General features: G+C 41.7%; 1 protein-coding gene across 20 annotated transcripts in view; it reads right to left on the bottom strand.

Moving 5' to 3' along the window:
* Positions 1 to 7,902: 7,902 nt before the first annotated feature.
* The window catches only part of LOC142074733 (erbin-like), a 181,308-nt gene continuing 161,380 nt past the window's right edge, over positions 7,903 to 27,830 (bottom strand). For 17 of the 20 annotated variants that reach the window (XM_075135583.1, XM_075135576.1, XM_075135581.1 and 14 more), the window contains 4 exons: positions 23,571 to 23,780; positions 22,300 to 22,392; positions 21,638 to 21,712; positions 16,436 to 16,649 (listed from right to left, as the gene is read on the bottom strand). In XM_075135583.1, coding sequence (XP_074991684.1) covers positions 16,521 to 16,649; positions 21,638 to 21,712; positions 22,300 to 22,392; positions 23,571 to 23,780 — 507 coding nt within the window. In that variant the 3' untranslated portion in view covers positions 16,436 to 16,520. Of the gene's footprint in view, positions 13,848 to 16,435; positions 16,650 to 21,637; positions 21,713 to 22,299; positions 22,393 to 23,570; positions 23,781 to 27,830 lie in introns of those variants that run through there. The other 3 variants (XM_075135589.1, XM_075135591.1, XM_075135574.1) reach the window with 1 other exon arrangement.

Raw genomic sequence — 27,830 nt, forward strand, 5'->3', positions numbered from 1 at the left:
CCACAAACCCACCAAGGCAAGCGCTATGTGCTCACCATGGTGGAAGCAACCACCGGCTGGCTAGAAACATACCCTATGCCCCATGCCACTGCCCGGAACACCATCCTGGGCCTTGAAAAGCAAGTCTTATGGCGACATGGCACCCCAGAAAGAATTGAGTCAGACAACGGGACTCACTTCCGAAACACCCTCATAGACACCTAGGCCAAAGAGCATGACATTGAGTGGGTCTATCACATCCCCTACCATGCACCAGCCTCCGGGAAAATTGAACGATACAATGGACTGCTAAAGACAACACTGAGGGCAATGGGTGGTGGGACATTCAAGCATTGGGATACACATTTAGCAAAAGCCACCTGGTTAGTCAACACCAGGGGATCTTTCAATCGAGCTGGCCCTGCCCAATCAAGACTCTTACGTACTGTAGATGGAGATAAAGTCCCTGTCGTGCACATAAGAAATATGCTGGGGAAGACAGTCTGGGTTACTCCTGCCTCTGGCAAGGGAAAACCCATTCGTGGGATTGCTTTTGCTCAACGACCTGGGTGCACTTGGTGGGTAATGTGAAAGGATGGGGAGGTTCAGTATGTACCTCAAGGGGATTTGATTTTGGGTGAAAATAGCCAATGAACTGAATTTTATGATGTCAGTTGTTATATGATATTGTATATCATTATTTCTATGGTTGCTATCAATGGTATAGCAGTGAAAATCACCCAGATTAATGAAGAATGAACTAACTCCGATGAAACCGAGCAAAGTGCAACGATGATAGAACTGAATGAGTGCAGCAGTACCGAAATGAGAACTGGCTTCAGGATGCAACAGCCCAACACCACACACCATCTCTCTGGCCCTGAAAGACTGTTATGACAGATGGAGCCCAAAGTTGTGGACTAAAAGAACTCAATGGACATTTGTATATATTTATGTATATATATGTATGTATATGTATTATATGTATATATGTATGTATATGTATTATATATGTATATATATATAAAAGATAGTGGTGATTAATTGAAATGTATCGAAAAATGTGATACCTAAGCATAACGTAAATGGTATGGAATAAGGGGTGGATACTGTCCTGGTTTCGGCTGGGATAGGGTTAAATTTCTTCCTAGTGCTGTGTTTTGGATTTAGTATGAGGAGAATGTTGATAACACACTGATGTTTTCAGTTGTTGCTAAGTGCCCTCCTAGTCCAAGGACAGCTCCCGTGCCTACTGACTGAGCTAGGTACACAAGGTGGGAGGGAACATAATCAGGACAGTTGGCCCAGCTGGCTAATGGGGTATTCCATACCATGTGACGTCATGCTCAGTATATGAATGGTAGGCGTGATCCAGGAAGTACCGATCGCTACTTGGTTATCGGTCAGCGCGGGTGGTGAGCAATTGCATTGTGCATCACTCATTTTGTATATTCTATCATTATTTATTATCATTATTTTCCCTTTTCTGTTCTATTAAACTGTCTTTATCTCAACCCACGAGTTTTCCTCACTCTTACCCTTCCGATTCTCTCCCCGTCCCATTGGGGGGTGGGGGGAGTGAGTGAGCGGCTGCGTGGTATTTGGCTGCCTGCCAGATTAAACCAGCTAGCAGCTGGTGTGGTACTGTGTTTTGGGTGTGGTATGAGAGGAATGTTGATGGCACATTGATGCTTTAGTTGTTTTTAAGTAGTGCTTACATGGTCAAGGACTTTTCGGCTTCCCATGCTCTGCCGGATGCATGAGAAGCTGGGAGGGAGCATAGCCAGGACAGCTAACCCAACTGGCCAATGGGGTATTCCATACCATGTGACGTCATGCTCATTATATAAATAGGAGGCGTGTTCTGGGAAGTGGGGTGGCTCTTGCAGCTTGGGACAGGCTGGGTGTCGGTTGGCAGGTGGGGAGCAGTTGCATTGTGCATCGCCTGCTTTGTATATGCTATTATTGTTGTTATCATTGTTATTATTACTGTTCTACTTTGTTTTATTTCCATTATTAAATTGTTTTTATCTCAACCCACGAGTTTTCCTATTTGTGCCCTCCTGATTCTCTCCCCCATCCTACCGGAGTTGGGGAGTGAGTGAGTGGCTGCGTGGTGTTTAGTTGCTGGCTAGGGTTAAACCACAACAATATCCCTACCCAACAAAATTCTGGAAAGATTTTTCTAGCATAAAATTTCTCTAGTAGTGTTGTGTTTGTTTGTTTGTTTGTTTTTTCCCCCAGATGAAACTTGAGTTTGAAATCTTAAAATCCTACTGACATTGAGATTAACAGATGAACACTACATAATCAATGGTAGCAGCTGAAACCTTTTCAAACTTCCTGCTTCTGGATGGCAGTCAACTATATAAACTGACATTGGTAAACTGAAACAGCTGTGAGATTTCTGCATCTGCTTTTTATCTGGTTTATGGCAAACACATGATAAAAGTTAGGATTGTTGTATTTAGCATAGTAGTATCAGTTATAAGAGTCACGTTAGCAGCTATATGAGTGTGTTTTATCTTGAAGTTCCCCTTCTCCCCATAAAATTGTTTAAATCCAAGATGGAGTAGCACTTCTCAGCTTTCAGTTCTTTTTGAACTTACTCCAAAATAAGATGAGGGACTTAGCTGACAACCAATAGCATCTCGATAGTACTTTTATCTCTGGATCTCCAAGTGCATATTAACAAAGGAAAATTATCACTACCATTTACAGACTGGGAAAATGCACCCAAGCAGGTAAAAGATAGATCTGAGAACAGATTCTGCATCCAATTATCATTTCAGGGCAGCATTTCTTCAGTCACTTATAAAATCTAGTATCTGTTTTCCAGACAACAGTACTTGGATTACAGAAGCATGTCTTCTTCAAAAGGGATTTTTAAAAGACCCTCTTTTAAGCTGTATAAAATTCTACCTATTAATTTTTTAAGTTTATATTAAACTAAAAATTTTTTAATATACTTTTAAAACCAGTATGTGTAAATATGTCTGTGTAGGAGAAGGAAAATAAAATGTTTAAAATCAGCTTTTTTTTTTTTTTTAATTTAATTGAGTGTTTGCTGACAGATGTGCTACTTGCTCTTTTTCTGGCAGGACATGCTATTGGAACTGTTCAGGTCCCTGCTATTTCTGGAGGAAAAAAAAGCATCTTTTTCCTTTGCTGTGAGGTTCATCCTGCTGTGAGTCACAGTATATAACTCTATATAAAGGGGAGATGTTTTTAAATCTCAAAAATACCTATCTGAAGAGGATAGTTCAAAGGAGTTGGATAGAAAATTCTGGAATTCACTTGGAAGTACTTCCTTTGCCTTCCAGCCAGAGTTTGTAGGATCAGGGCAAGAAGTTTAAATACATTTAGGACATTGACACCAAAGTCTCATTCCTCTAAAGCCAAATAATTTCACATATAGTGCAGAAACTGAGGAAATGGGCCTTTCTATTTTAGTGCTTGACTCTGGCACACAAACACAGTTCCAGTCTACCCATTAGATAAGAAATTTCCTTTTTTTTTTTTGCAATATTTGAATTACTGTCTTCATACATATTGGTTTGGTAAACTGGAATTCATAGAGTATCATCTTCAGATGGATAATATCACCTGGAACTGGAAAATCACAACAGTAGTGAGTTTTTGGTTTGGGGATATTGTTTTGAAGGAAGATAATCCAGGTATTGTCGCAGCTAAAGTGGCTGCTTTACTTTGCTCTCACATGCTGAATTTAAAAGAATTTTTTTTTGGCCTTAAATTGGAAAAATAATATCAGTATTGCTCATATCAGTCAACCAAATTCTTTTTATCTGTGACATAGAAAAAATATGAATAATGGTAGATTGCACACTTTTAAAAAAAAAAATCTGATCATGCATGTCTTGCTGCGTTTCAAGATGAGGAGGTCTGGGCACAATCACACTTTGCCAGTAGTTCTAGTTCCCAGCCTCCTTCATTGCATCAGAATACAGGCTTCCAATGACAATAAAAGGATTAGAACCTTTATAATTGTAAAGTTAGAAAATATACCAGAATATAACTCAGTGTGAATAAACATTAACATTTTATTTATAACTTTTATTTGAAAGTGGTATAAAATATACATTATTGCAAAACAAATTGAGTTCAGTAAGTACTAATGCTGAAAATTCTTTTTGGTATCTTAAGATGTTTTGGTATCTTAAGATGCCTTAAAATATAAGCACATCACGATTAACACTATAATAGAATAATTACAATCTCCAATTAAAAAAACACTACATGTCACTTACTGCAGAGTCAGTCCCATTATTCAAATCACCAAGTGTATTTTCATAGCTTTTTTAATTAAAATGCAGTAGAAACAAAATTGTTTGGAGGTTTTACAGCATGGTTTCTAACCCTTGCATGCATCAACTCCAACCTCATCAGTCATTTCACATTACAGTCAGCAAATGAGAAAATTTTACATGATTATTTCCTTTTTCCCAGGACTTAATGTCAGCTAACCAGCTGTTAAAATCTCTTTCAATGTTTATTAAAAAAAACCTCACTTTTTCAGTAGAGGAGCCATGGCTTTCAACTGAAGAATGGCAGAAACATTCTCAGCAAAAATACCTTCTCCATATTCAAAACCAGTTGTTGATTATTCTATTGTGAGTGGAAGTTGTTACAGACAAAAATCAATCAAACGTGCCAAAATGTTATGATGTTAGGAGCTTCGACACAATACTTTCGAATCACGTATTTTGCCAGTGCATACTTATAATTCAGTAGAAAGCTTTTTCCCCCTTATTGTTGGTTTGTTGTTTTTTTTTCCCCAGAGTTTCTTTCACAAATCATCAACATCAGCAATTGAATGAGAATTTCTCTGTAGAGCATCTGGTTCATCTGCTACCAGTTTCTCTATTAAGAGACAGTCCTTAAGTTTATCCAAATCGGTATTTTCACACATCTGACACAGAAGGGTGAATATTCCGTAGTTTTTTCATTAATTTGTACAACATAAATAGTTCAGCAATTTACAGTGTCCAACCATGCCTCATGAAATGTATGCAGTGCAGAGCCATACTCCCCTTTTTGTTATGCAGCTGCAAAAATAGATGTTGCAGACTACTGTAATTGGAAATGTAATTCCTGATGCTCAAAAGTTCGGGCCATGCAGAAAAGCTACATAATTTCAGTAATATGACCTTTAACGTGGAACTGTTCTTGGCCATCTCGGGACCCTTGCCAGCCAAGTCACATGATACTTGTTCTCTTGCATCTTCTTACATCTCTAAAACTTTTAATCAGGTATTCATATAAATGTGAGTGGCTGAAAGTGTCCTCACTCAGCCATTAAGATACACAAGCTATATGTTAACTGAATCTTTCACAGCTCAGTAATATTTATCCATAGCTACTTAATAGATTTTTCCCTTAAATGGGATAATTGTAACCTACTTTTGAAATGCACAAAATCTTGTGCAGAGTATTTCCAATGTAGTCGAAAATATGTAAGTTGTAATGCTTATTTCATGTTTTCTCCTCTTTTAGGCCAAATAGCTGCTTCTTTTTCTATACTTAATTCTTGTCCTTAATACAAAGCAATATTTCAAATTGCAGTACAGAAATACAAGTCATGTTCTTGCAGACAATATCAGGAAAAGCAAACACAAGAAGGCAGAGAGCTGAAAATCAGGGAGTGCGACAGAGGAGAGGGGCTGGACTGCAAGGAGTGGTGATGCCATACTTGAAATGAGGCTCTTGGAAAGTGGTAGAAGAGGGGGAACTCCTGGGAACCCTCTGAGAAACTTGAGGGTACCTGCTGCTGCCAGGTAAGGACAAGGCAAGGGGAGCCACAGGGCTGCAGGCCTGGGGAAGCTCTGGCAGCTTTTAGCAAGCATGGTCAGCTGCCCTTGATGCAGGGTGCCTGGAGCCTTTGTTGCAGCTACCCCTGCTTTGGGACGGTGAAGCTCCCACCTTTTTAGCTGGTGCTAGGGAGAGGCCTGTCTCAGAGCTTGGTGGATCAGAGGGAGTGTCTGGGGCCTCTCCCAGACCTTTCCTGCAGGAGGTGCACTGCTCTTGGAGAGCTGTGCTGCCAAGTGGAGGAGTTATGGAAGTCAGCAGGCTGCACAGCATCAGAGAGAGACAGGATCTCCTCAGAGACCCTACAGCTTCAAGAGCCCTGGACCCCTGCCACAGTGCAGGCCTGGGCAGAGCCTGTCAGAACCCCAAGTGGAAAATCTGTGGAAGGCGATGGCTGGAAGCTGGTGTCTTCCAGCACCACATATAATGCTCCTGCTCCACCTGCAATTCATTGCCCTCAAAGCTGAGGAAGACCTGGGGTGCTTTCAAGCAAAGCATCTGGACAGACTGACCTGAGCCATGCCAGACACCTGGAGGAAGCAGTGAGTGATGTAGTGGGCAACTCCCAGCTGTGGGGCACAGAGGCACCCACCTGCCAACCTGACCTGCTGGCTAGAGAAGCTTGATGTTTGCCAGGGGCCTGGATCCAGGATGTTGTGGAGAGACTGCCAAAGTTTGTCCAACCCCCTGACTATGACCCCTTGCTGTTCTTCCATGTGGGCACCAGCAATACCTCCAGGGCAACCAGTCTCTGGGGGGAATGGTCAGGGGCATGGGGTCCCAGGTGCTCTTCTCCTCAATCCTGCTAGAGAGGGGAGAGGGCATGAGGAGGAGGGGACTGATACTGAGCATCAACAATTGGTCAGCAACATGGTTTTGGTTTCTATCAGCATGGGACCCTCTTTGAGGATCAATGTCTGCTTGGAGAAATGGGATCCACCTCACTAAGCACTGGTGGGGATGTAGCAACTCTTAATATTCACATAATTAAGTAATCATATAATCTCTATGTCGCAGGTGAATTATTAAGAGAAGTCATCATTGTGGGATTAACTAAAAGGGCTTTACTAATGATGATCAAATGGTAATTAATCGACGATTGAAAATCAAATGGTAATCAAATGGTGATTAAGCAATAATTGAATGGTAATTAAACAGTGATTTGATGATGATTTAAATGATTTAAATGATGATTTAGACAATGATTTAGACAGCGGTCAAACACTCTACTACTTACTACACTTCTAATAATTAAGCTATAGCTGGATATATAAATGTCGCTAGCATACAATATACTTTTAGGCCTAATGTAAAATGTCGCTTACCTCATTATAGATATCAGATGCCGGGTAAGGGGTCTCTCAACCTCGAGGAGTAAACCTGAGAAACATCCCTGCTCAAGGGGGAGATCACTGCCGTGCATCCTGCTGCTGTACAGGAGAGCTCAATGGGCTCGGAGGGGCTACAGATATTTATAGCGTAAAGTGATTGACTCGTAGTCAAACCCCCCTTTGGTGTACGTGCAGGTATGCAGCTGTAGCAGTTTTAGTTTTGTCTAGTCCCAGCTCAGGCTGGTACTGTTAGCTCCTGCTAAGACGTGGCCTAGACTCCGTGTCTCCTGAGAAGATATGGCCTAGCACAATTCTCAAGGTTTGCACAGCAAGGCTGATTTCAGTCAGGCCTACTTGTTGGTGATGCCTGAACCAAAGTACTGTTCACTCGGTCAGAGTGGGTGCATCTGTTACACTCTAGCCATCACTTTCAAAAATATGACAAGTCTAGAAATTTAAAATCTTTTCACTATTGGAACATATGTCTGTACAGAAACGGTGTGTGCACCTCCTCTGTGTAACCTGAAAGCCCTGGCTACTGAATAAATAACATGGATAGCTGTAGAAAGCTTAATTTCTTAAACAAAAATAAACTACAAAGACAGCAATATGATGTGAAATGTGATATGAAATTGATTTTTATCAGTTTCCAGTGGCTTTTTTTCTTAGCTCATCATTATAAAAGCTTCCTCTCCCTGCCAACAGTCATAATTAGTTTTCTTTAGTCTTCATAATTGTAAGAAGAATCATATGGAGTCATGTCACAGAAAATTAAATCATGTATTTTATTGCTTACTTGTTGAGGATGAATAAGAACGTGAATTAAAAACAGTGGGTTCCTAAGCCTGGAAGCAACCGCCTCGTAGATATATAATGCTTTTATCAGCTTGTTGCAGTAATACTTCTGTACATTGGAGATCATTCTGCTTAGTGAAACAGTAACATTTAGCATTTCAGGAAAACTGTCAGTTCAAGTATAAAATGATAAATTCTTAAAGAACCTTCACTGTTATATGGGCAAAGCAAGAACTACCTAAATGACCTCTGCTGTGATAAGTATGCATCAATGCTTTAGTGGAACAGCACATTAGGTTCATTCACTCTTGACAAATGTGAATGTACTCTTAAACTTTCTCAACTGGAGTGAGAATATACAAGATGTCACTTAAAATACAATTTTGTGGAACAAGTAAAGACAAAACCAGTTTTTCCAAAATCACCCCCTGTGGCATGAGATAAGGTTTTCTTTTTGGATGTTTACTTTCAAACCCAAGTTGTAAGGCAGAACTTGACGTTCATTTGGCATTAGCCAATCATTCGAGTAGCTCTTTACTTACTTTACCACATAACCCTTATGTATCTCATTAGAGCACTCCCAAGACGCTCTTAATTTTAACCCTGCTCCTTGACTTAACCACCCCTCTCTGCTATTGAAACTTCTTAATTTGCATCAAAGACTACTCATCTCTTCAGGAGAGCAGCCACTGGCTGCCCTAGCTGATTTCATTGCAAGATCGGGTTATTCACAAAGGTATTTATTCTGAATAACCTGGTCTTGCAATGAAATCAGCTAGAGCAGACCCCTGGGCACTGAGATGCACAGAGCCAGAAACACAAATAAGCCTTTACTAACAGATATTGATAGAGGACTAAGGTCTACAGAAACTATAGAAGAATAAAAACATGTTATGGAGAATTGCCTATAAGTTAAAGAAGTCAATTACACACAGCTTTAAAGAGCATTAGTTTATTATCTATTGTCTGTGTGTTATCTCAGAAAGTCTAATTATATACAAAAATTTGGAATGTTGAATAAATGCTGATCAATAAAAACATTTAATAGCTGTTGACAAGGTAATATTTCTAAACAAAAACAAAATAATCATAAAGGTTTGATTCTGTGTGTTGCTTATTGCTATGTTTGTGTTCATAGAATGCTTTCAAGTATATACACATTTTTTTAACTCCAGTCCAAAAAAGAAACTAAAAAATATTTACATAATAAATATGTGGGAGACTTCATCTTTTCATTACATCAGTTGAACTGATTATTTAATGACCTATTAAGAATAGAAAGAATTAACAGAGTTTGCATCAACTCATTGCCATGCTGAGTAACTTAGGCTGCTGATGGATTTTATTCTGTTCCAAAATGTAGTTTAAGATGCATTCAAAATGAAAAGTGCCAATATTGTCTCTTCTCCTGCTGAATCCTGACTGGACTAGTTCAGGAGACATCTTTCTCCCACTCTCTGCAAAATCATCTAGTTTGACATGTGTTTACCTTTACACACAGACACTGAAGGAACAAACACATTTCAGTCCACTGAAAACTCCAATGTTTACTGAATAACTCATGTTTTATTAGATAGTTAATTTGCTAATTTACTGAAGACGAGCTTTGGCCAAGTATTTATATTTTTTAAGTACGTTAATAGCAAGAGGAGGTCTAAAGAAAACGTTGGCCCAATACTTGTTGAAGATGGTCACTTGACAAATAGGGATGAAGAAAAAGCGGAGGCATTCAATGCTTTTTTTCCCCCCCCCTCAGTCTTTAATAATACTGACAGACCTTGGACTGTCCAGTCCTCTGAGTCGGAGGACCACGGGTGCGGAAACAGTGACTTTCCATTTGTGGACACTGAAATTGTAAGGGACCAGCTGTATCAGCTGAATGTTCACAGGTCCATGGGGCCTGATGGGATTCATCCCAGAGTACTGAAGGAGCTAGCGGATGTTATGGCAGGACCCCTCTCGATCATCTACCAAAGGTCTTGGGAGTCTGGGGAGGTCCCCGCTGAATGGAAGCTAGCCAATGTTATGCCAATTTACAAGCAGGGCGAGAGGGAAGACCCAGGAAACTACAGACCTGTTAGTCTAACCTCAGTTCCTGGAAAAAATATGGAGCAGATCATACTGGGTGCTACTGAAAGGCATTTAAAGGACAATGCAATCATCAGGCACAGTCAACATGGGTTCACAAAGGGAAAGTCCTGTTTAACTAATTTGATATCCTTCTACGATAAGGTCACCTGCCTAGTGGATGAAGGGAAGGCGGTGGATGTAGTTTTTCTGGATTATAGTAAGGCTTTTGATACTGTCCCTCACAGCATCCTTCTGGACAAGTTGTCCAACCATGGGATGAGCGGGTTCACGGTGCGCTGGGTGAAGAACTGGCTGAACAACAGGGCTCAAAGGGTTGTAGTGAATGGGGCTACATCTGGCTGGCGACCGGTCACCAGCAGTGTTCCTCAGGGGTCAATTCTAGGGCCAGTTCTGTTCAATATATTTATCAACGATCTGGATGCAGGAGTTGAATGCACCATTAGCAAGTTTGCTGATGATACCAAACTGGGAAGTGCTGTTGACTCTCTTGAGGGACAAGAGGCCTTGCAGAGGGATCTGGATAGATTGGAGCACTGGGCAATCATCAGTGGCATGAAATTTGACAAGTCCAAATGCCAGATTCTGCACCTGGGATGGAGTAATGCCAGGCATAAGTATAAATTGGGAGAGGAGTGGCTGGAGAGCAGCCCTGCAGAAAGGGATCTGGGGCTGCCGGTCAACAGCAGGCTCTGTATGAGTCAGCAGCGTGCCCTGGCAGCCAAGAGGGCAAACCGCATCCTGAGGTGCATCAAACACACTATAACCAGCCGGTCAAGAGAGGTGATTATCCCACTGTATTTAGCGTTGGTGCAGCCTCACCTTGAGTACTGTGTGCAGTTTTGGGCCCCACAATTTAAGAAGGATGTTCAGGTCCTTGAATACATCCAGAGAAGGGCAACAAAGCTGGTGAAAGGGCTGGAAGGCAAGTCCTATGAGGAGTGGCTAAGGACTCTGGGTTTGTCTAGTTTGGAGAAAAGGAGGCTGAGGGACGACCTCATTGCTCTCTACAGCTTCCTGAGGAGGGGAAGTGGAGAGGGAGGGGCTGAGCTCTTCTCCCTGGTATCCAGTGACAGGACGCGTGGGAATGGTTCAAAGCTGCGCCAGGGGAGGTTAGACTGGACATTAGGAAGCATTTCTTTACCGAGAGGGTGGTCAAACACTGAAAGAGGCTTCCTAGAGAGGTGGTCGATGCCCCATGCCTGTCAGTGTTTAAGAGGCATCTTGACAATGCCCTTAATAACATGCTTTAACTTGATCAGCCCTGAATTGGTCAGGCAGTTGGACTAGATGATCGTTGTAGGTCCCTTCCAACTATTCTATTCTATTTCCACAAGAAGTACTAAACTTCTTGCTATAAATCTCTACTCCTACAGTTCTACCAGAGCCAAACAGTTTTTGGTAGAATTTTCCTGTGATAAGTAAATCTGAAAATTAAGTTTAAAACTTCTGTTACCATTAAAGTAAAATACAATACAGTATAATTCCTCAGTGATATATTTAAATGTACTGCAAAATGTATACAAAGTCAGTCCAAGATCAGTAAAGAATCAGTTCTGCTTTTTGGACTTTTCCCCTTCCCAAAGATACAGGTTATGTAGAAGACCAAGTTAATTTAGGACTTGTCTGTATGCATTCCCTTTAAAAGGCAGTGTGAACATTTTGCATTTTCAGTTAAAAAACCAGAAACTAAACAACAACAAAACACATCTTAGAAGGGGAACACTGAAGCCTGCCATTATATAGCTATGCTTCTCATTCTTTTCTTCGAAGATTAACAGCACACAGAAAATAAGTGAATTTTATCAAAATACAGCACATTTCTGCTAATATATCAAAAAAATCACTTCCTCTGTAAATATTACCAAAAATCAATTAAAAAGAATTAAAATATACAAAGAGTAGCTAAAGGGTTTCAATTAAAATTATTAGAACTATACACAGTACAATAACCAATAGTTAACATCTTTGAAAGAAGTGCAATAATATTGGAGTTCACTTATCTAAGTACTGCCTGTTTATTACCACTAGCTATGTATAATTCCTCTCTCTTCCAGCTCGTTGTCCCAAAACTACAGAAGGCTGGTGTTTTTGCTAGCTTTATTAAAAGCATTTACTTTTGTACACATGGGTTGAAAAAAGCAACTTATACCCGTTTCAAACCACCAACTTATATATAATTAAAAATGAACTGCAATAACTGAATATTGCTCCAATGACAGGCTAATGATTAGCCCTGATTAAAAACAGTTATTGGTCTTCTATGGCACTTTTCCCTGGTCCATAACAACTGCATATTAATTATCACTGCAGATTATGCAGTCTCTATTCAATTACAAAGGAGAAAGAGAAAAATAAAGTTAATGTTTCTGGTAAACAAAATTAATAAAAGCATAATTGAATACTTTATACAGTAATAAGGAACAAAGGCAGCCTGTGATAAATCACTATTACATTAATATAGTTAGAAACTGTTTAATGACTCTGAAGTGTCTAGTTCACCTTTAATATTACCTGTAGGAACAGCCCTTTAAGAAACATCATTATGAACTGGTGAGTTGTAAGTACACCCTCCCTTTGCTCTCCATCTCACCACAGCAATTCTCCATCACTGTTCAAAGTTTCAAAAACTTGCTTTGGTTACCTAGCTCCATATGTATGGTTTCCTTTTTGATTAACAAGGCAATGCAAAGGCCAAACAAAATCGAGATGACTTTCATAACCTTTCCTGCATCATTTACTTTGTTTGTGTTTAAATATATATTACAGGCAACAACCTTAAAAACTAGCCATTTCAGTTTCATTTTTAAAATCTTTAAGGTTAAAATAGAGTACTTTTTATAAAGATAAGTATCACCATTTGCACAAAATTGGGGATTTCCATGGCAGAGAAAAACCTCTGGGCACATTTCCACAGTACAGTTGAAAAAATTCTATATGCAATAAAACCCAACTAAACATGAATCACATGTGGCAAATGAATATTCAATGACTACATTAAGAACAAATCCTGTAGAATATCACAAATTTGTAGCTACAGTCTTCCTAAAAAAACACCGTAAGCTTTTATTACATTTTCTATTGGTAGACATACACTCCAGAACTAAACACTTTTTCTTCTTTCTTGATTCCAGATTTAGATAGCAGATAGTTGTTTCACCTGACCTTTATTTCTGTCCAACCAGCACCACCTTCCATCTACCCATTCATCTATACAATGTGCACATAGCAAAGCCAATGTTTCATATCTTCTGTCCACATCTACAGAAGTGGTTTCAGCATAACACATTAATATCTGGTGAATAAAAATAAAGGCAATAAACAGCTACAGGACAGACAGTCCTGCCATCTGTCCATTGGCTACAACCAAGGCTTCGCAAAGCCTTGCACAAAGTTTAGTAATGTGTATGAATTATCCAAAAATAAACCTACCATCTGTACAAAAAAACCCCACAGGTTTGTTCATGGAGGAGTGTTCCTTAGATTGCTATAATGCTTAAAAACAAGTTTATTCACCATATGAATTTCCAAAATGATTTCTTGAACGTTCTATACAGTGCTTTTTCCCCCTTTAACCACAAGTTCAGGATTTAATTTCCTGTACAAATTTTGATCATAATTCTTTTCAAGTTCCTTTCGTGTATAAAAATAGGCAAAATATTCAGTTTCCCATAAGTCTTTCAATGAATCCTGCTGGCTTTTCCCGTCAATCCACAGTATTTATGAAGAAACTTCTCGTACAATGACGAGTTCCACTGCATTCTGAAAACTCTTTAGCAAAGATACTGCTTTTCCATGATCAATATTGATGAAACTGTATCCATTTGCCTAAAAAGAAAATTTTAAAATTGAAAATTAGTCTCACATTTCACGTTAGTTTAAGCTTGAACTAAGTGTAAAATAATCAAATTTTATATGAATGCAGACAATAAAACACTGCAGCTTTGCAGACTACATTGTTGATATGAGTTGAACACGTACCTATAAGCTACAAGAAATTAAACAATTGCGTTAGCCTTCTGTCATGGTTTAACCCCAGTCAGCAACTAAATACAACACAGCCGCTTGCTCACCCTCCCCCCCACCCCGGTGGGATGGGGGAGAGAATGGGGGGAAAAAAAGTAAAACCCGTGGGTTGAGATAAAGACAGTTTAATAGGACAGCAAAGGAAGAGAAAATAATAATAACAACAATAATAATGATAAAAGAATATACAAAACAAGTGATGCACAATGCAATTGCTCACCACCTGACGACCGATGCCCAGCCTGTCCCCAAGCAGCGATAACTGTGCCCCGGCCAACTCCCCCCAGTTTATATACTGAGCTGTGCTGCCCCATATGATGATGTCATCAATGTATCGGAGGTGTTCCGGAGCCTCACCCTCTTCCAGTGCGGTGTGGATCAGTCCATGGCAAATGGTAGGGCTGTGTTTCCACCCCTGGGGCAGTTGGTTCCAGGTGTACTGGACGCCCCTCCAAGTGAAAGCAAACTGTGGCCTGCACTCTGCTGCCAAAGGGATGGAGAAGAACGCATTAGCAATATCAGTTGTGGCGTACCACTTGGCTGCCTTTGACTCCAGTTCGTATTGGAGTTCTAGCATGTCTGGCACGGCAGCACTCACTGGTGGCGTGACTTCGTTCAGGCCACGGCAGTCTACTGTTAGTCTCCACTCTCCATTGGACTTTCGCACTGGCCATATGGGACTGTTAAAGGGTGAGCGAGTCTTGCTGATCACTCCTTGGCTCTCCAGTCGACGAATCAGCTTATGGATGGGAAGCAGGGAGTCTCGGTTGGTGCGATATTGCCACCGGTGCACTGTTGTAGTAGCGATTGGTACCTGTTTTTCTTCGACCCTCAGCAACCCCACAACAGAAGGGTCCTCCGAGAGACCGGGCAAGGTGGACAGCTGTTTAGTTTCCTCCGTCTCCAGGGCAGCTATACCAAAAGCCCACCGGTACCCTTTTGGGTCCTTGAAATACCCTCTCCTGAGGTAGTCTATGCCAAGGATGCACGGAGCCTCTGGGCCAGTCACAATGGGGTGCTTCTGCCACTCCTTCCTGGTTAGGCTCACTTCGGCCTCCAATACAGTTAACTCTTGGGATCCCCCTGTCACTCCAGAAATACAAATGGGTTCTGCCCCTTCATAGCTTGATGGCATCAGGGTAGACTGTGCACCGGTGTCTACGAGAGCCTTATACTCCTGTGGGTCTGATGTGCCAGGCCATCGAATCCACACAGTCCAGTAAACCCGGTTGTCCCTTTCCTCCACCTGGCTGGAGGCAGGGCCCCTCTAGTCCTGGTCATAGTACTCGTTACTTCTTGTAAATGCGAATCAGAAGTCTCTTCATTAAGATCAGAAGGAAGATCAGCCCTTCTACTCTGTCTGGGGAACTGCTCACTGGAGACTGGAGCAGCAATTTTCCTGGAAGAACCCCCTTGTGTCATTGTTTTTCCTTGCAACTCACGTACCCGTGCCTCTAGGGTCGAGGTAGGTTTTCCATCCCAATTCCTCATGTCCTCTCCGTGGTCACGCAGGTAAAACCACAGGGTGCCCCGGGGTGTGTATCCACGATATCTTCTCTCTTGAAGAGAGGGACGCTTACTCCTAATGGCTGAGATACTGGTCCGTAGAGGCGGGGAGTAGGACATATCCTCTTTGAATTGCTGGAACTCTCGGGACAGTTTCTCGGCTATCATGTCCGGCAGTTTCTCCACAGCCGAGACGCAGGCCCGTAGGGAGGAAGAGAGACTTTCTTCATATTGCCAGAGTTAGCCAGTCAATTCATCCACCATTTGTTCCTCTCTGTCTTTCCAGGTCATTACTGCCAATGAGTTGGCGTACGATGATGGTGCGCTCCGTACAAACTTCTGCCACATGGGTCGCGTGCACTTGACTTCATCTGGATCTTTGGGTAATTGCTCGTTGTTCAGGTCATCATAAATCACCTCCAGCATGGCTAATTCCCTCAGGTAATGGATACCTCTCCCCATGGTGGTCCACTTGCCTGGGTGGCATATAACATCTTCCTTGAAGGGATACCTTTCCTTCACGCCTGACAGCAGTCGCCTCCAGAGGCTGAGGACCTGTGTCCCTTTTCTAATCGCTTTGTCAATGCCCCCTTCCCTAGCAAGGGATCCCAGCTGTTTGGCTTCCCTACCCTCTAATTCCAGGCTACTGGCCCCATTATCCCAGCATCGGAGCAGGCAGGTAACAATATGCTCGCCTGGACGACGGCTGAAATCTTTCCGCATATCTCGCAGCTCACTCAGGGATAGGGATCGGGTGGTTACCATCTCGTTTATGAGTTCTCCCTCTCCCTCTGAGGAAGAGGAGGAACCCTCTTGCTGAGTTCTTCCTTGAGGGGGAAGTGGGGAATTCTTCCTCTTCCTCCTCCTGTTCTCGTGATGGCCTTGCTTCAGAGTAGTCTGCCTCCTCGCTGGCGGGGCAGTATGCTTCTTCCTCCTGCTCCCTCTTATGAGGAGCTTCTTCATCCCTTACTAAAAGAGCTGACTTTCGCTTCCAAGGTTTCTTCTTGTGTATGGGGGCGACTGATACCAGCACGGGTTGGTTCTCTGGTTCAGCTGCAGTGCCTGTCTCAGGGGTTGGAGTAGCCGCAGTGCCTGTTGCTGGGGTTGGAGTAGACGCAGTATTTTTAAATGTTTTTTTAATCCTAAGCAAGACCTGACATACATTCAGGAGACATAGCAATAGGAACATGCTGGTTTGAACATCCCAAGGATATTCAAAATTCTCAAGAGCTATTGTAATTAGCCTGGAGGAGAAGGGGAAGATGGAGGAAGGTGTCTCCCCCTATGCCTAGTGGATGAGGGAAAGGCTGTGGATGTGGTCTACCTGGACTTCAGTAAAGCCTTTGACACTGTCTCCCACAGCATTCTCCTAGAGAAGCTGGCGGCTCACGGCTTAGACAGGTACACTCTTCGCTGGGTAAAAAACTGGCTGGACGGCCGAGCCCAGAGAGTTGTGGTGAACGGAGTTAAATCCATTTGGCGGCCGGTCATGAGCGGTGTTCCCCAGGGCTCAGTTTTGGGGCCGGTCTTGTTCAATATCTTTATCAATGATCTGGACGAGGGGATCGAGTGCTCCCTCAGTAAGTTTGCAGATGACACCAAGTTGGGTGGGAGTGTTGATCTGCTCGAGGGTAGGAAGGCTCTGCAGAGGGACCTGGACAGGCTGGATCGATGGGCCGAGGCCAACTGTATGAGTGCCGGGTCCTGCACTTCGGCCACCACAACCCCATGCAATGCTACAGGCTTGGGCAAGAGTGGCTGGAAAGCTGCCCAGAGGAAAAGGACCTGGGGGTGCTGGTCAACAGCCGGCTGAACATGAGCCGGCAGTGTGCCCAGGTGGCCAAGAAGGCCAACGGCATCCTGGCCTGTATCAGAAATAGTGTGGCCAGCAGGACTAGGGAGGTGATCGTGCCCCTGTACTCGGCACTGGTGAGGCTGCACCTCGAATCCTGTGTTCACTTTTGGGCCCCTCACTACAAGAAGGACATGGAGGTGCTGTAGCGTGTCCAGAGGAGGGCAACGAAGCTGGTGAAGGGCCTGGAGCACAAGTCCTATGAGGAGTGGCTGAGGGAACTGGGGTTGTTTAGCCTGGAGAAGAGGAGGCTGAGGGGAGACCTCATCGCGCTCTACAACTACCTGAAAGGAGGTTGTAGTGAGGTGGGTGTTGGTCTCTTCTGCCAAGTAACTAGCGATAGGACGAGAGGAAATGGCCTCAAGTTGCGCCAAGGGAGGTTTAGATTGGACATTAGGAGAAATTTCTTTACTGAAAGAGTGGTCAGGCCTTGGAACAGGCTGCCCAGGGAAGTGGTTGAGTCACCATCCCTGGAAGTATTTAAAAGACGTGTAGATGAGGCGCTTAGGGACATGGTGTAGTGGATATGGTGCTGTTGGGTTGACGGTTGGACTCGATGATCTTAGAGGTCTTTTCCAACCTGTATGATTCTATGATTCTATGATTCTAGGTTGGCTCTCCGAGGAGAAAAAGTAAAAAGTGTAATTATTAATAGTTTTCGATAGATGGCTCCCGAAGTACAGAGGTGATGGCAACGCTGAGTACAAATACCAGATTGGTCTCATGACCAATAATTTTATCATACCATAAGCCAGTGTTACACAGTACAGCAAAGCGATAACGTTAATCCAATCCCAGAGGTGATAAACAGCACATAAATACTGAGAAACAGTATATACGGCAAGTAAGGTGTTATATAACACAACTCTGAGAATAAATACAACTTTGAGAGCAAATAAATCAACATTGTGACCAGTGACTACTTAACTCATATAATGAATGCTTATAACAAATTTGTTTTAACACGCTCTGGTCAGACCTGTTTTTATCTCAACCCTTCGAGCCCCACGTTGGGTGCCAAAAAGGACTGTCATGGTTTAACCCCAGTTGGCAACTAAGTACCACACAGCTGCTCGCTCACCCTTCCCCCCCCCCCCCGGTGGGATGGGGGAAAGAATCAGGGGAAAAAAAAAGTATAATTCGTGGGTTGAGATAAAGACAGTTTAATAGGACAGCAAAGGAAGAGAAAATAATAACAATCATAGAATCATAGAACCATTAAGGTTGGAAAAGACCTCTAAGATCATCGAGTCCAACTGTCAACCCAACACCACCATACCCACTACACCATGTCCCTAAGGGCCTCATCTACACGTCTTTTAAATACTTCCAGGGATGGTGACTCAACCACTTCCCTGGGCAGCCTGTTCCAAAATAACAATAATAATAACAATAGTAATGATAAAAGAATATACAAAACAAGTGATGTACAATGCAATTGCTCACCACCTGCTGATCGATGCCCAGCCCGTCCCCGAGCAGCGATCGCTGCTTCCGGGACCATGCCTCCTAGTTTATATACTGAGCATGACGTCATATGGTATGGAATATCCCTTTGGCCAGTTTGGGTCAGCTGTCCTGGCTACGCTCCCTCCCAGCTTCTTGTGCACCTCCTCGCTTGACTAGAATAAGCACTACTTAGCAACAACTAAAACATCAACATTCTTCTCATACTAAATCCAAAACACAGCACTATACAAGCTACTAGGAAGAAAATTAACTCTATTCCAGCCGAAACCAGAACACCTTGGAAGAATTTTGGTCCGAAGGTATTTAATATATTTGCATATAACCAAAAGAGAAAGCTGAACTTTAAGCCATTAACATCAGGCATCAAATTCATCAGCCTTAATACAGCCACACCAAAAAAAGAAAATGCAGTACAAATGATACATCCCAGTTTAAATACTAGAAATGGCATTTGTGATAAATTAAAACTATTGAAGCCTTCAACAAAAAAACATTCATGGCATTGGGAGCCATTTTAGTAGGACTTTACTCCCCTTTCTAGCACTCCAGTTTCTTCCCATGCTTTGGGTGTTCTCCTCTGTGTTCCTCTGTATCCTCAAAAATCCAGTACCTTTAATTCCTTATGAAATATGTATCTAGGGGAACTCTCACCTTTCATGTGAGGGGTTGATTTCACAAGAAGGAGAGCATGTTATCATTCAGCAATTAAATCCAGACAATTTAAACAGGCAATCTGGTGGGAACTGATCCAACTTACCACAAGGCCTGCTATTATAGCTTGGGAGTTGAGACAGTAGTAATAGGAAGTAGAAAAGAGCTTAGAATACTTGTTACTAACAGTAAAACCATTATATTGTGACACACTAATTCCACACCCCTACCAGTCTACCCTTTTGCGGAACACAGTTCAGACTGGATGTAATGAAAATTCCCGTCCCCCTGCCATGTCTAGCAGTGGACCAGGTTGCTCTGAGAGGTTATAGACTGTTCAGAGAGCAAAAGTGGCAATAACCCTTCCAAATCATCATCTGTACAGAATGTCCTAGCCCTAACCTAATATGCAACAATATCTTAAGAGTTACATGCAATTATCTAGTCACTAGTCACGTAAAATATTTTTATTAGACATATGTATTAGACACGCATTATAATATGCATGTCTAATGCATGTTTTACAGAGAATGTTGCAAAATCAAGCATAGCAAAGTCATTTTGGGAGAGATGATATTCAGTCAAAAACTGCAGATGTCTAAGCGGCAACAAGACAGTAGGACTGTTGTTACATTGTCACTGGGATTATCACGAGTATAAAGAACATGCTGTTACACAAAAAAAATATTGTTAGTTATGAGAAATGAAACAGCCTGTAATTGTCTAAGCATGCAAATGCATGCAAATGCAACTTCTTCAGCTCTTTTTCAAACTATGAATTCCTCATTAAACAAAAAGCAAAACCCAAGCAGAGCGCCAGCATGACAAAAGGAAACTTCATTATAAATGTCACACAGACAAATGAAATTCCATAAATACAGGAATAAACTAATAAAACTAAAGTCACCCTTTCACACATGTTCCACTCTATAAATATGTAACGAATATGCTTCCAGTATTTTCAAAGGTTTAACATGCTTCTTGTTCCTGTATGGAGTGTTGGAGGGTTCCCCTCCTTCCTATATCAGTAAGAGAACTAGGACTTAAAGCCAGCTTTCTCTTGCCCCAATGAGGAAGAACAAGTACAGAACTATTTGCCACGATCAAAAACAAGCTATCTTTTAGTTGGAACAACTTGATCTCTTAGTTTTTTTTTTGTCTGTGTGCTTGTTGGCTTTTTCTTTCATTGGAATAATTATGCTGTGTGTTCAGGGTTTTTTTTTTTTAGAAAACAGAAATGCAGCAGAGTTGACTCTATAAGCATTCTCAAACTAGCAATGTGGTGAATAATTAATAATTTTTAACAAGCTCTGCAACTTTAAGGGTGGCTACAGCACTGTTCAAATGTCCTGTTAGCCTGTTTCCCTAAGAAAGTAAGGCTTATATAATCCCTTTGTCCATTTCCTTGACCCCTTCCCAAATAACTTATGAGCCCATCAGATAAATTTCAAACAAATCTGATACAATAGAGGTTTGAAAGGTACCGACTTCCTACAGAAGAGAACTGCACAGCTGCAGCCCAGAAGCCATGGCTCCTGAAGCAATCTACTTGGCTCGCCTGCAGTAGATGGGGCAGCCAGGAGGTACATGCTGTGATCAGACAGATATCAGCCAGCTAAGAGGTAGCTTCTGCCCAGCCTTTCAGCTGGAGGAGAGGCAGCAAAGACTGGCAAGAACTGCAGGATGGAGGGGGATGTAAGAGTTGCATCTGGGGAGAGGGGTTGTGAGGGGCAACTGCTGGTGTTCAGACAACGCATTATTCAGAAAACTGCATGTGAATAACCACAAGTTAAATAACTGAATGATAGTAAAGCCTAATGAAAACGCTCATCTTCCATCTTGAATGACAACATTAGGCCTGTTTTTTGTCTTTAAAAGTGTGAAAAATGTCCAGAATTTGAAAAATGATCCAACTGATTAATGCTTCAGCCTGTGTCACCTATCCTAATGTTAGGTGGAAGAAAACTAAAAGCATAATCCCAGAATATAAGAATGCTTCTGGAAAAGATACTGGCAATCTATATAAAAATTAAATATTCAGCTCTTAGAAAAGGTGCAAACTAAAAATGAACTGTTATATTACACAGGCTAGTTAATTAGAGGACTACAGTACCTGAATTATTTTATCTCCAGGCTGCAACAACTTAGACGCTGGTCCTTTTGGTTGCACTCTGGTTACAAATATACCCTTGAAAAACAGAGGTGGAAAACATCTTTAACAACTTATTTCATAAATATTGTGGTAGCAGGAAACAGATGCAATTCAAAACATCTCAATTTTCCATCCTAAGTAGAAGAGAATGCGATATTATTCTACAGATCTACTGGCTTTTGTGACTGTCTTCCTTTTCTGATGTTAAATCCAGGAGAATTGCCTTTAAAAGAATATTGAAGGGCAAATTCTGACTGCCTTTGTTTAATTTGGCAGATGTACATGTCAAGATGAATTATCAACCACCAGAAATAAGGCTGTAGGCTAAATCATGTTCTCTTTTAAGAGGCTTCCTAATTGTAAACTCCATAATTCGCTTTCTCAAATCTGTTGACTGATATCTAGAACAGTGCAAGAAACACTCAGACAGAATAATCCTCTGTGACCACAGTGGTTGCCTACCACCTTGATTTTCCATAATAATTTGTCCTCAATTTTCTCCCATCAAGCCCTGGAATTTAGTGGCTTGGGTTTGGGGGATATACATATTTTTTAATTTGGTAAAAACTAGAAAAAAAAATTAATCAGAATGATTTTAAGATGCATTAGTATAAAATACTCACATCATCTTCAGGTCTGAATGGATTCCCTCTACCACCAACTCCTCCTGATATACTAAATCCAAGTTCTGGATCCTTGTCAATTCTCACTCGAATCTAAATAGTTACATCCAAAGTTAGAAGAACTGGCTGAAAATTTGCATCCAAAGCTACCATAATGAAATTATTATTAAGGAATTCAGTTGAACAAAAGCTTTTAAAAAGAAAAAAAAACCTCAGAAAAAACATTTATCACAATTCAAGAAAGTATTATATTTCATAATATTAATTCAGAACAAGATTCCAATACAACAGCATCTTGTATCATTGTACACAAGTTTTACTCCAATATCGCTATGATTATAATCATAGTAGTCCATGTAGGCTTTAAATTCAGATATTTAGATATTGTGTAAATGAATTTAATGTCCCCAGCAAATATACATGTTCATATGAAAGAACTTGTTCTTCCTATTTCTTTGCTACTTCTAGCTGAATTTTAAAAATCAAACCTAGTTCCTACTTTCACTTTAAGTTCTACACAGCCAACACTGTCTCCCCTTTCTCTTGCCAGAAGAGTTGACTAGAAAACTTATTTTACACAAAAAGTGGACGTTCTCATTCTAGCACAGAATTAAAACACAGCTCTCAGTATTTTCTTAAAAAAAAAACAAAAAACAATACAGAGGAAACATCCTGTGTCCAAGAACAGAAAGTTAGTTGCCCACAATGAAAGAGCCATTAAATTGTATAAGAATTTCTTATCCACATCTGTCTATCATAAATAAAACTGATAATTATAAGGCACACATCAGATGCTTACACTTTTTTTATCCTGGTTTTTGTTTAGGGCTGCACACTTCTACATTTGCAGGTTTTTGAACCATTCTGGATAGCAATGAATAGATGCAAAGTACTCTAAGTTGTACTGCTACTTTGTATTTTTTCAGTTACTACATCAATAATTAGTTGGTGATCAATAAATGTAGTCAAGAAATAAATTTCTATCTCAGTATAAAGATGCAAGCATAAGTTTCTGGTACATGCTGTTAAGAAACTACCGCATTTCTCTTTAAAAAATGTTCACATTAAAAGGAAAAAGAGCTCAAAACTAGAAGGAATGTGCGATTTCATTAGTAGAACTGCACTGAGATAACATTGTCTTCTGCTGGAGATAAATTCCTATATGATTTCTGTCACCATCTACAGAGAAACAGTAATAAAAAAACCCAATATAACAATTCATTGTCACTGACAGACAGATGTCATATATTCAAGTTAGATTTTATCCTTACCTCTTGCTTTGCCAATTCGTGGCTTTGTCTGGGGGAACAATGAGACTGGGTATAGGGAGGTTGGTGGGCAACTTTCAACATCAGATAATCAATTAATTGTTCTCTAGATGGATGTATTGCTACTGATGATTGAGGAAGGAGATGATGGACTTGGCTGTAGATTGCCTGAGGTCTTTGAGGCTGGCACATTTGTCCATTTGTCAAAGGTATCTGAATAAAACATGAATACTCAATGTCATACTTTTTATAAGTAGCAATCCTCAATTCCTCCTTTATTATTTCAATATTTCTCACGCTTGACTGCTTTTAATTCTAGGAACATTACTAAAGCAACTCTTCTGGATCATGTACAATTGCACTCAATTTTCATTATATTCATCAGCTCTGACCTCCTGAGAAAAAAATCTGAAAAACAAAAACTTACTCTGAGTGCTAATCTACTAGAACAGACTAGACAAGGTCTTTGCTTTTAGCACTTGCTTCACTGAGTTATCTCAATCATTATTTTCTGGCAGTGCAACTGGTAGTATTGACACTTGGTTGATATCATTATAGTTTGCACTTTTATTGCATAAAATTCAGAGATTTTTGTTACAGTTCCCAGTAGATCATACACAAAATAAGAATCCCACACAGCTAGCAGACAGAAATTATATGGTCTCTGAGCATCTTTTGGTGACTACTTCACAAGAAAACCTGAGCAAATTCACATACAAGCTCAAGATTTTAATATGAAAACTGTAATGATATTTCCAATAAATGTTATTTTACTAAAACATGTGTCATTGATTTGATAGGTATAATGATGACAGCAGTAAGGTACACAACTGTAAAGACATACAGTGCATTCAAACCATTTCACTAAGAACGATGCTGAAGATGATGTTTCTTACTGAAGCATCAGAGTTACTGTTCAGCTCTACAGCTCAGTGTTGAGATGGGCAGCCTTTTCCCTCCTCGCCCGTATGCCTCGTGCTCTTACCCAGCCTAAGTAGTCACTCATCCAACTGTATGATTCCCACATTAAAAAAATGCTAGTCTTGAGTTACAGATTTTTCTGACTACCACCATTATCCCACTAGTTATAGGATACAAGGATATTAAAATACTCTATTTCTCAATATTATAAATACCTGAAGAGTGCAAATTTCAACCTTTAACCATGCTACGTGAATGGACACATATCAGAACCTATTCTGTTAAGATGAGTTTTTTATGCCAAAATGATTCTGAGAAATGGTAATGTGTGTGCGTAATTTTTTTTAGATTATTTACAGATCAGATGTATTAAATTTACATGATTTTCTACTGCCTTTTCTGAAAATCTAAAGCATGACAGGTGTTGTGGTTTAACCTGGCAGGCAGCCAAATACCACACAGCCGCTCACTCACACCCCCCGCCCCCTCAGTGGGACGGGGAGAGAATCGGAAGGGTAAGAGTGAGAAAAACTCGTGGGTTGAGATAAAGACAGTTTAATAGAACAGAAAAAGGGAAAATAATAATGATGATGATAAAATATACAAAATGAGTGATGCACAATGCAATTGCTCACCACCCACGCTGACCGATAACCAAGTAGCGATCGGTAGTTCCTGGATCACGCCTACCATTCATATACTGAGCATGATGTCACATGGTATGGAATACCCCATTGGCCAGCTGGGCCAGCTGTCCTGGCTATGCTCCCTCCCAGCCTCTGCTTGGTAGCACGGAAGCGGTCCTTGACAAGGTACTTAGCAACAACTGAAAACATCAGTGTGTTATCAACATTCTTCTCATAATAAATCCAAAACACAGCACTAGGAAGAAATTTAACCCTATCCCAGCCGAAACCACCCCTTATTCTATACCATCTACGTCATGCCTAGGTCTCACATTTTTCAATACATTCCAATTAATCACCACCACCTTTCTTGTCTTTTTATATATATATATATACATATACACACACACAGATATCATTCCCTTAGTCTATGGGCCATCCCTCTAAAATGTCCATTGAGTTCATTTAGTCCACAACTTTGAGCTCCATCTGTCATAACAGTCTTTCAGGGCAGGAGAGATGGTGTGTGGTATTGGACTGTTGCATCCTGAAGCCAGTTCTGGTTCCATTATCGCTGCGCTCGTCCGGTTCTATCATCGTTGGACTTTGCTCGGTTTCATCAGAGTTAGTTCATTCTTCATTAATCTGGGTGATTTTTACTGCTATACCATTGATAGCAACCATAGAAATGATGATATACAATATCATATAACAATTAACATCATACAATCCAGTTCATTGGCTATTTTCACCCAAAATCAAATCCCCTTGAGGTACACACCAGACTTCCCCATCCTTTCGCATCACCCACCAAGTGCACACAGGTCCTTGAGCAAAAGCAAACCCACGGATGGGTTTTCCCTTGCCAGAGGCAGGAGTAACCCAGACTGTCTTCCCCAGCATATTTCTTATGTGCACGACAGGGACTTTATCTCCATCTACAGTACGTAAGGGTTTTGATTGGGCAGGGCCAGCTCGAGTGACAGATCCCCTGGTGTAGACTAACCAGGTGGCTTTTGCCAAATGTGTATCCCAATGCTTGAATGTCCCACCACCCATTGCTCTCAGCGTAGTCTTTAGCAGTCCATCGTATCGTTCGATTTTCCCAGAGGCTGGTGCATGGTAGGGGATGTGATATACCCACTCAATGCCATGCTCTTTGGCCCAGGTGTCTATGAGGGTGTTTTGGAAATGAGACCCACTGTCTGACTCAATTCTTTCTGGGGTGCCATGTCGCCATAAGACTTGCTTTTCAAGGCCCGGGATGGTGTTCTGGGCGGTGGCATGGGGCACGGGATATGTTTCCAGTGATCCGGTGGTTGCTTCCACCATGGTGAGCACATGGCGCTTGCCTTGTTGGGTTTGTGGGAGTGTGATATAATCAATATGCCAGGCCTTCCCATATTTATATTTCAACCATCGTCCTCCATACCAGAGAGGCTTTACTCGCTTGGCTTGCTTGACTGCAGCGCACGTTTCACATTCATGGATAACCTGTGCAATAGCGTCCATGGTCAAGTCCACCCCTCAATCACGAGCCCATCTATATGTTGCATCTCTTCCTTGATGGCCTGAGGTGTCATGGGCCCACTAAGCTATCAATAATTCACCCTTATGTTGCCAGTCCAGATCCACCTGAGCCACTTCAATCTTAGCAGCCTGGTCCACCTGCTGGTTGTTTTGGTGTTCTTCAGTGGCCCGACTCTTGGGTACGTGAGCATCTACGTGACATGTTTTTACAGCCAGGTTCTCTACCCAGGCAGCAATATCTTGCCACAATGCGGCAGCCCAGATGGGTTTGCCTCTGCGCTGCCAGTTGTTCTGCTTCCACTGCTGCAACCACCCCCACAGGGCATTTGCCACCATCCATGAGTCAGTATAGAGATAAAGTACTGGCCATTTTTCACGTTCAGCAATGTCCAAGGCCAGCTGGATGGCTTTCACCTCTGCAAACTGGCTCGATTCTCCTTCTCCTTCAGCAGTTTCTGCAACTTGGCGTATAGGACTCCATACAGCAGCTTTCCACCTCCGATGCTTTCCCACAAGGCGACAGGACCCATCAGTGAACAGGGCATATTGCTTCTCATTTTCTGGTAGTTTATTATAGAGTGGGGCCTCTTCAGCACGCATCACCTCCTCCGCTGGGGATATTCCAAAATCTTTGCCTTCTGGCCAGCTCGTGATCACCTCCAAGATTCCTGGGCGACTGGGGTTTCCTATTTGGGCCCGTTGTGTGATCAGTGTGACCCACTTACTCCACGTAGCATCGGTTGCATGATGTGTAGAGGGGACCCTCCCTTTGAACATCCAGACCAGCACCGGCAGTCGGGGTGCCAGGAGGAGCTGTGCTTCAGTACCAACCACTTCCAAAGCAGCTCGAACCCCTTCATATGCTGCCAATATCTCCTTCTCAGTTGGAGTGTAGCGGGCCTCGGATCCTCTGTATCCCCGACTCCAGAACCCTAAGGGTCGACCTCGAGTCTCCCCTGGTGCTTTCTGCCAGAGGCTCCAGGTAGGGCCATTCTCCCTGGCTGCGGTGTAGAGCACATTCTTTACATCTTGTCCTGCCCGGACTGGCCCAAGGGCTACTGCATGAACTATCTCCCATTTAATTTGGTCAAAGGCTTGTTGTTGCTCAGGGCCCCATTTGAAGTCGTTCTTCTTCCTAGTCACGTGATAGAGAGGGCTTACAATCAGGCTGTAGTCTGGAATATGC

The sequence above is a fragment of the Calonectris borealis genome, chromosome W, assembly GCF_964195595.1.
Source record: "Calonectris borealis chromosome W, bCalBor7.hap1.2, whole genome shotgun sequence".
Taxonomy (NCBI): domain Eukaryota; kingdom Metazoa; phylum Chordata; class Aves; order Procellariiformes; family Procellariidae; genus Calonectris; species Calonectris borealis.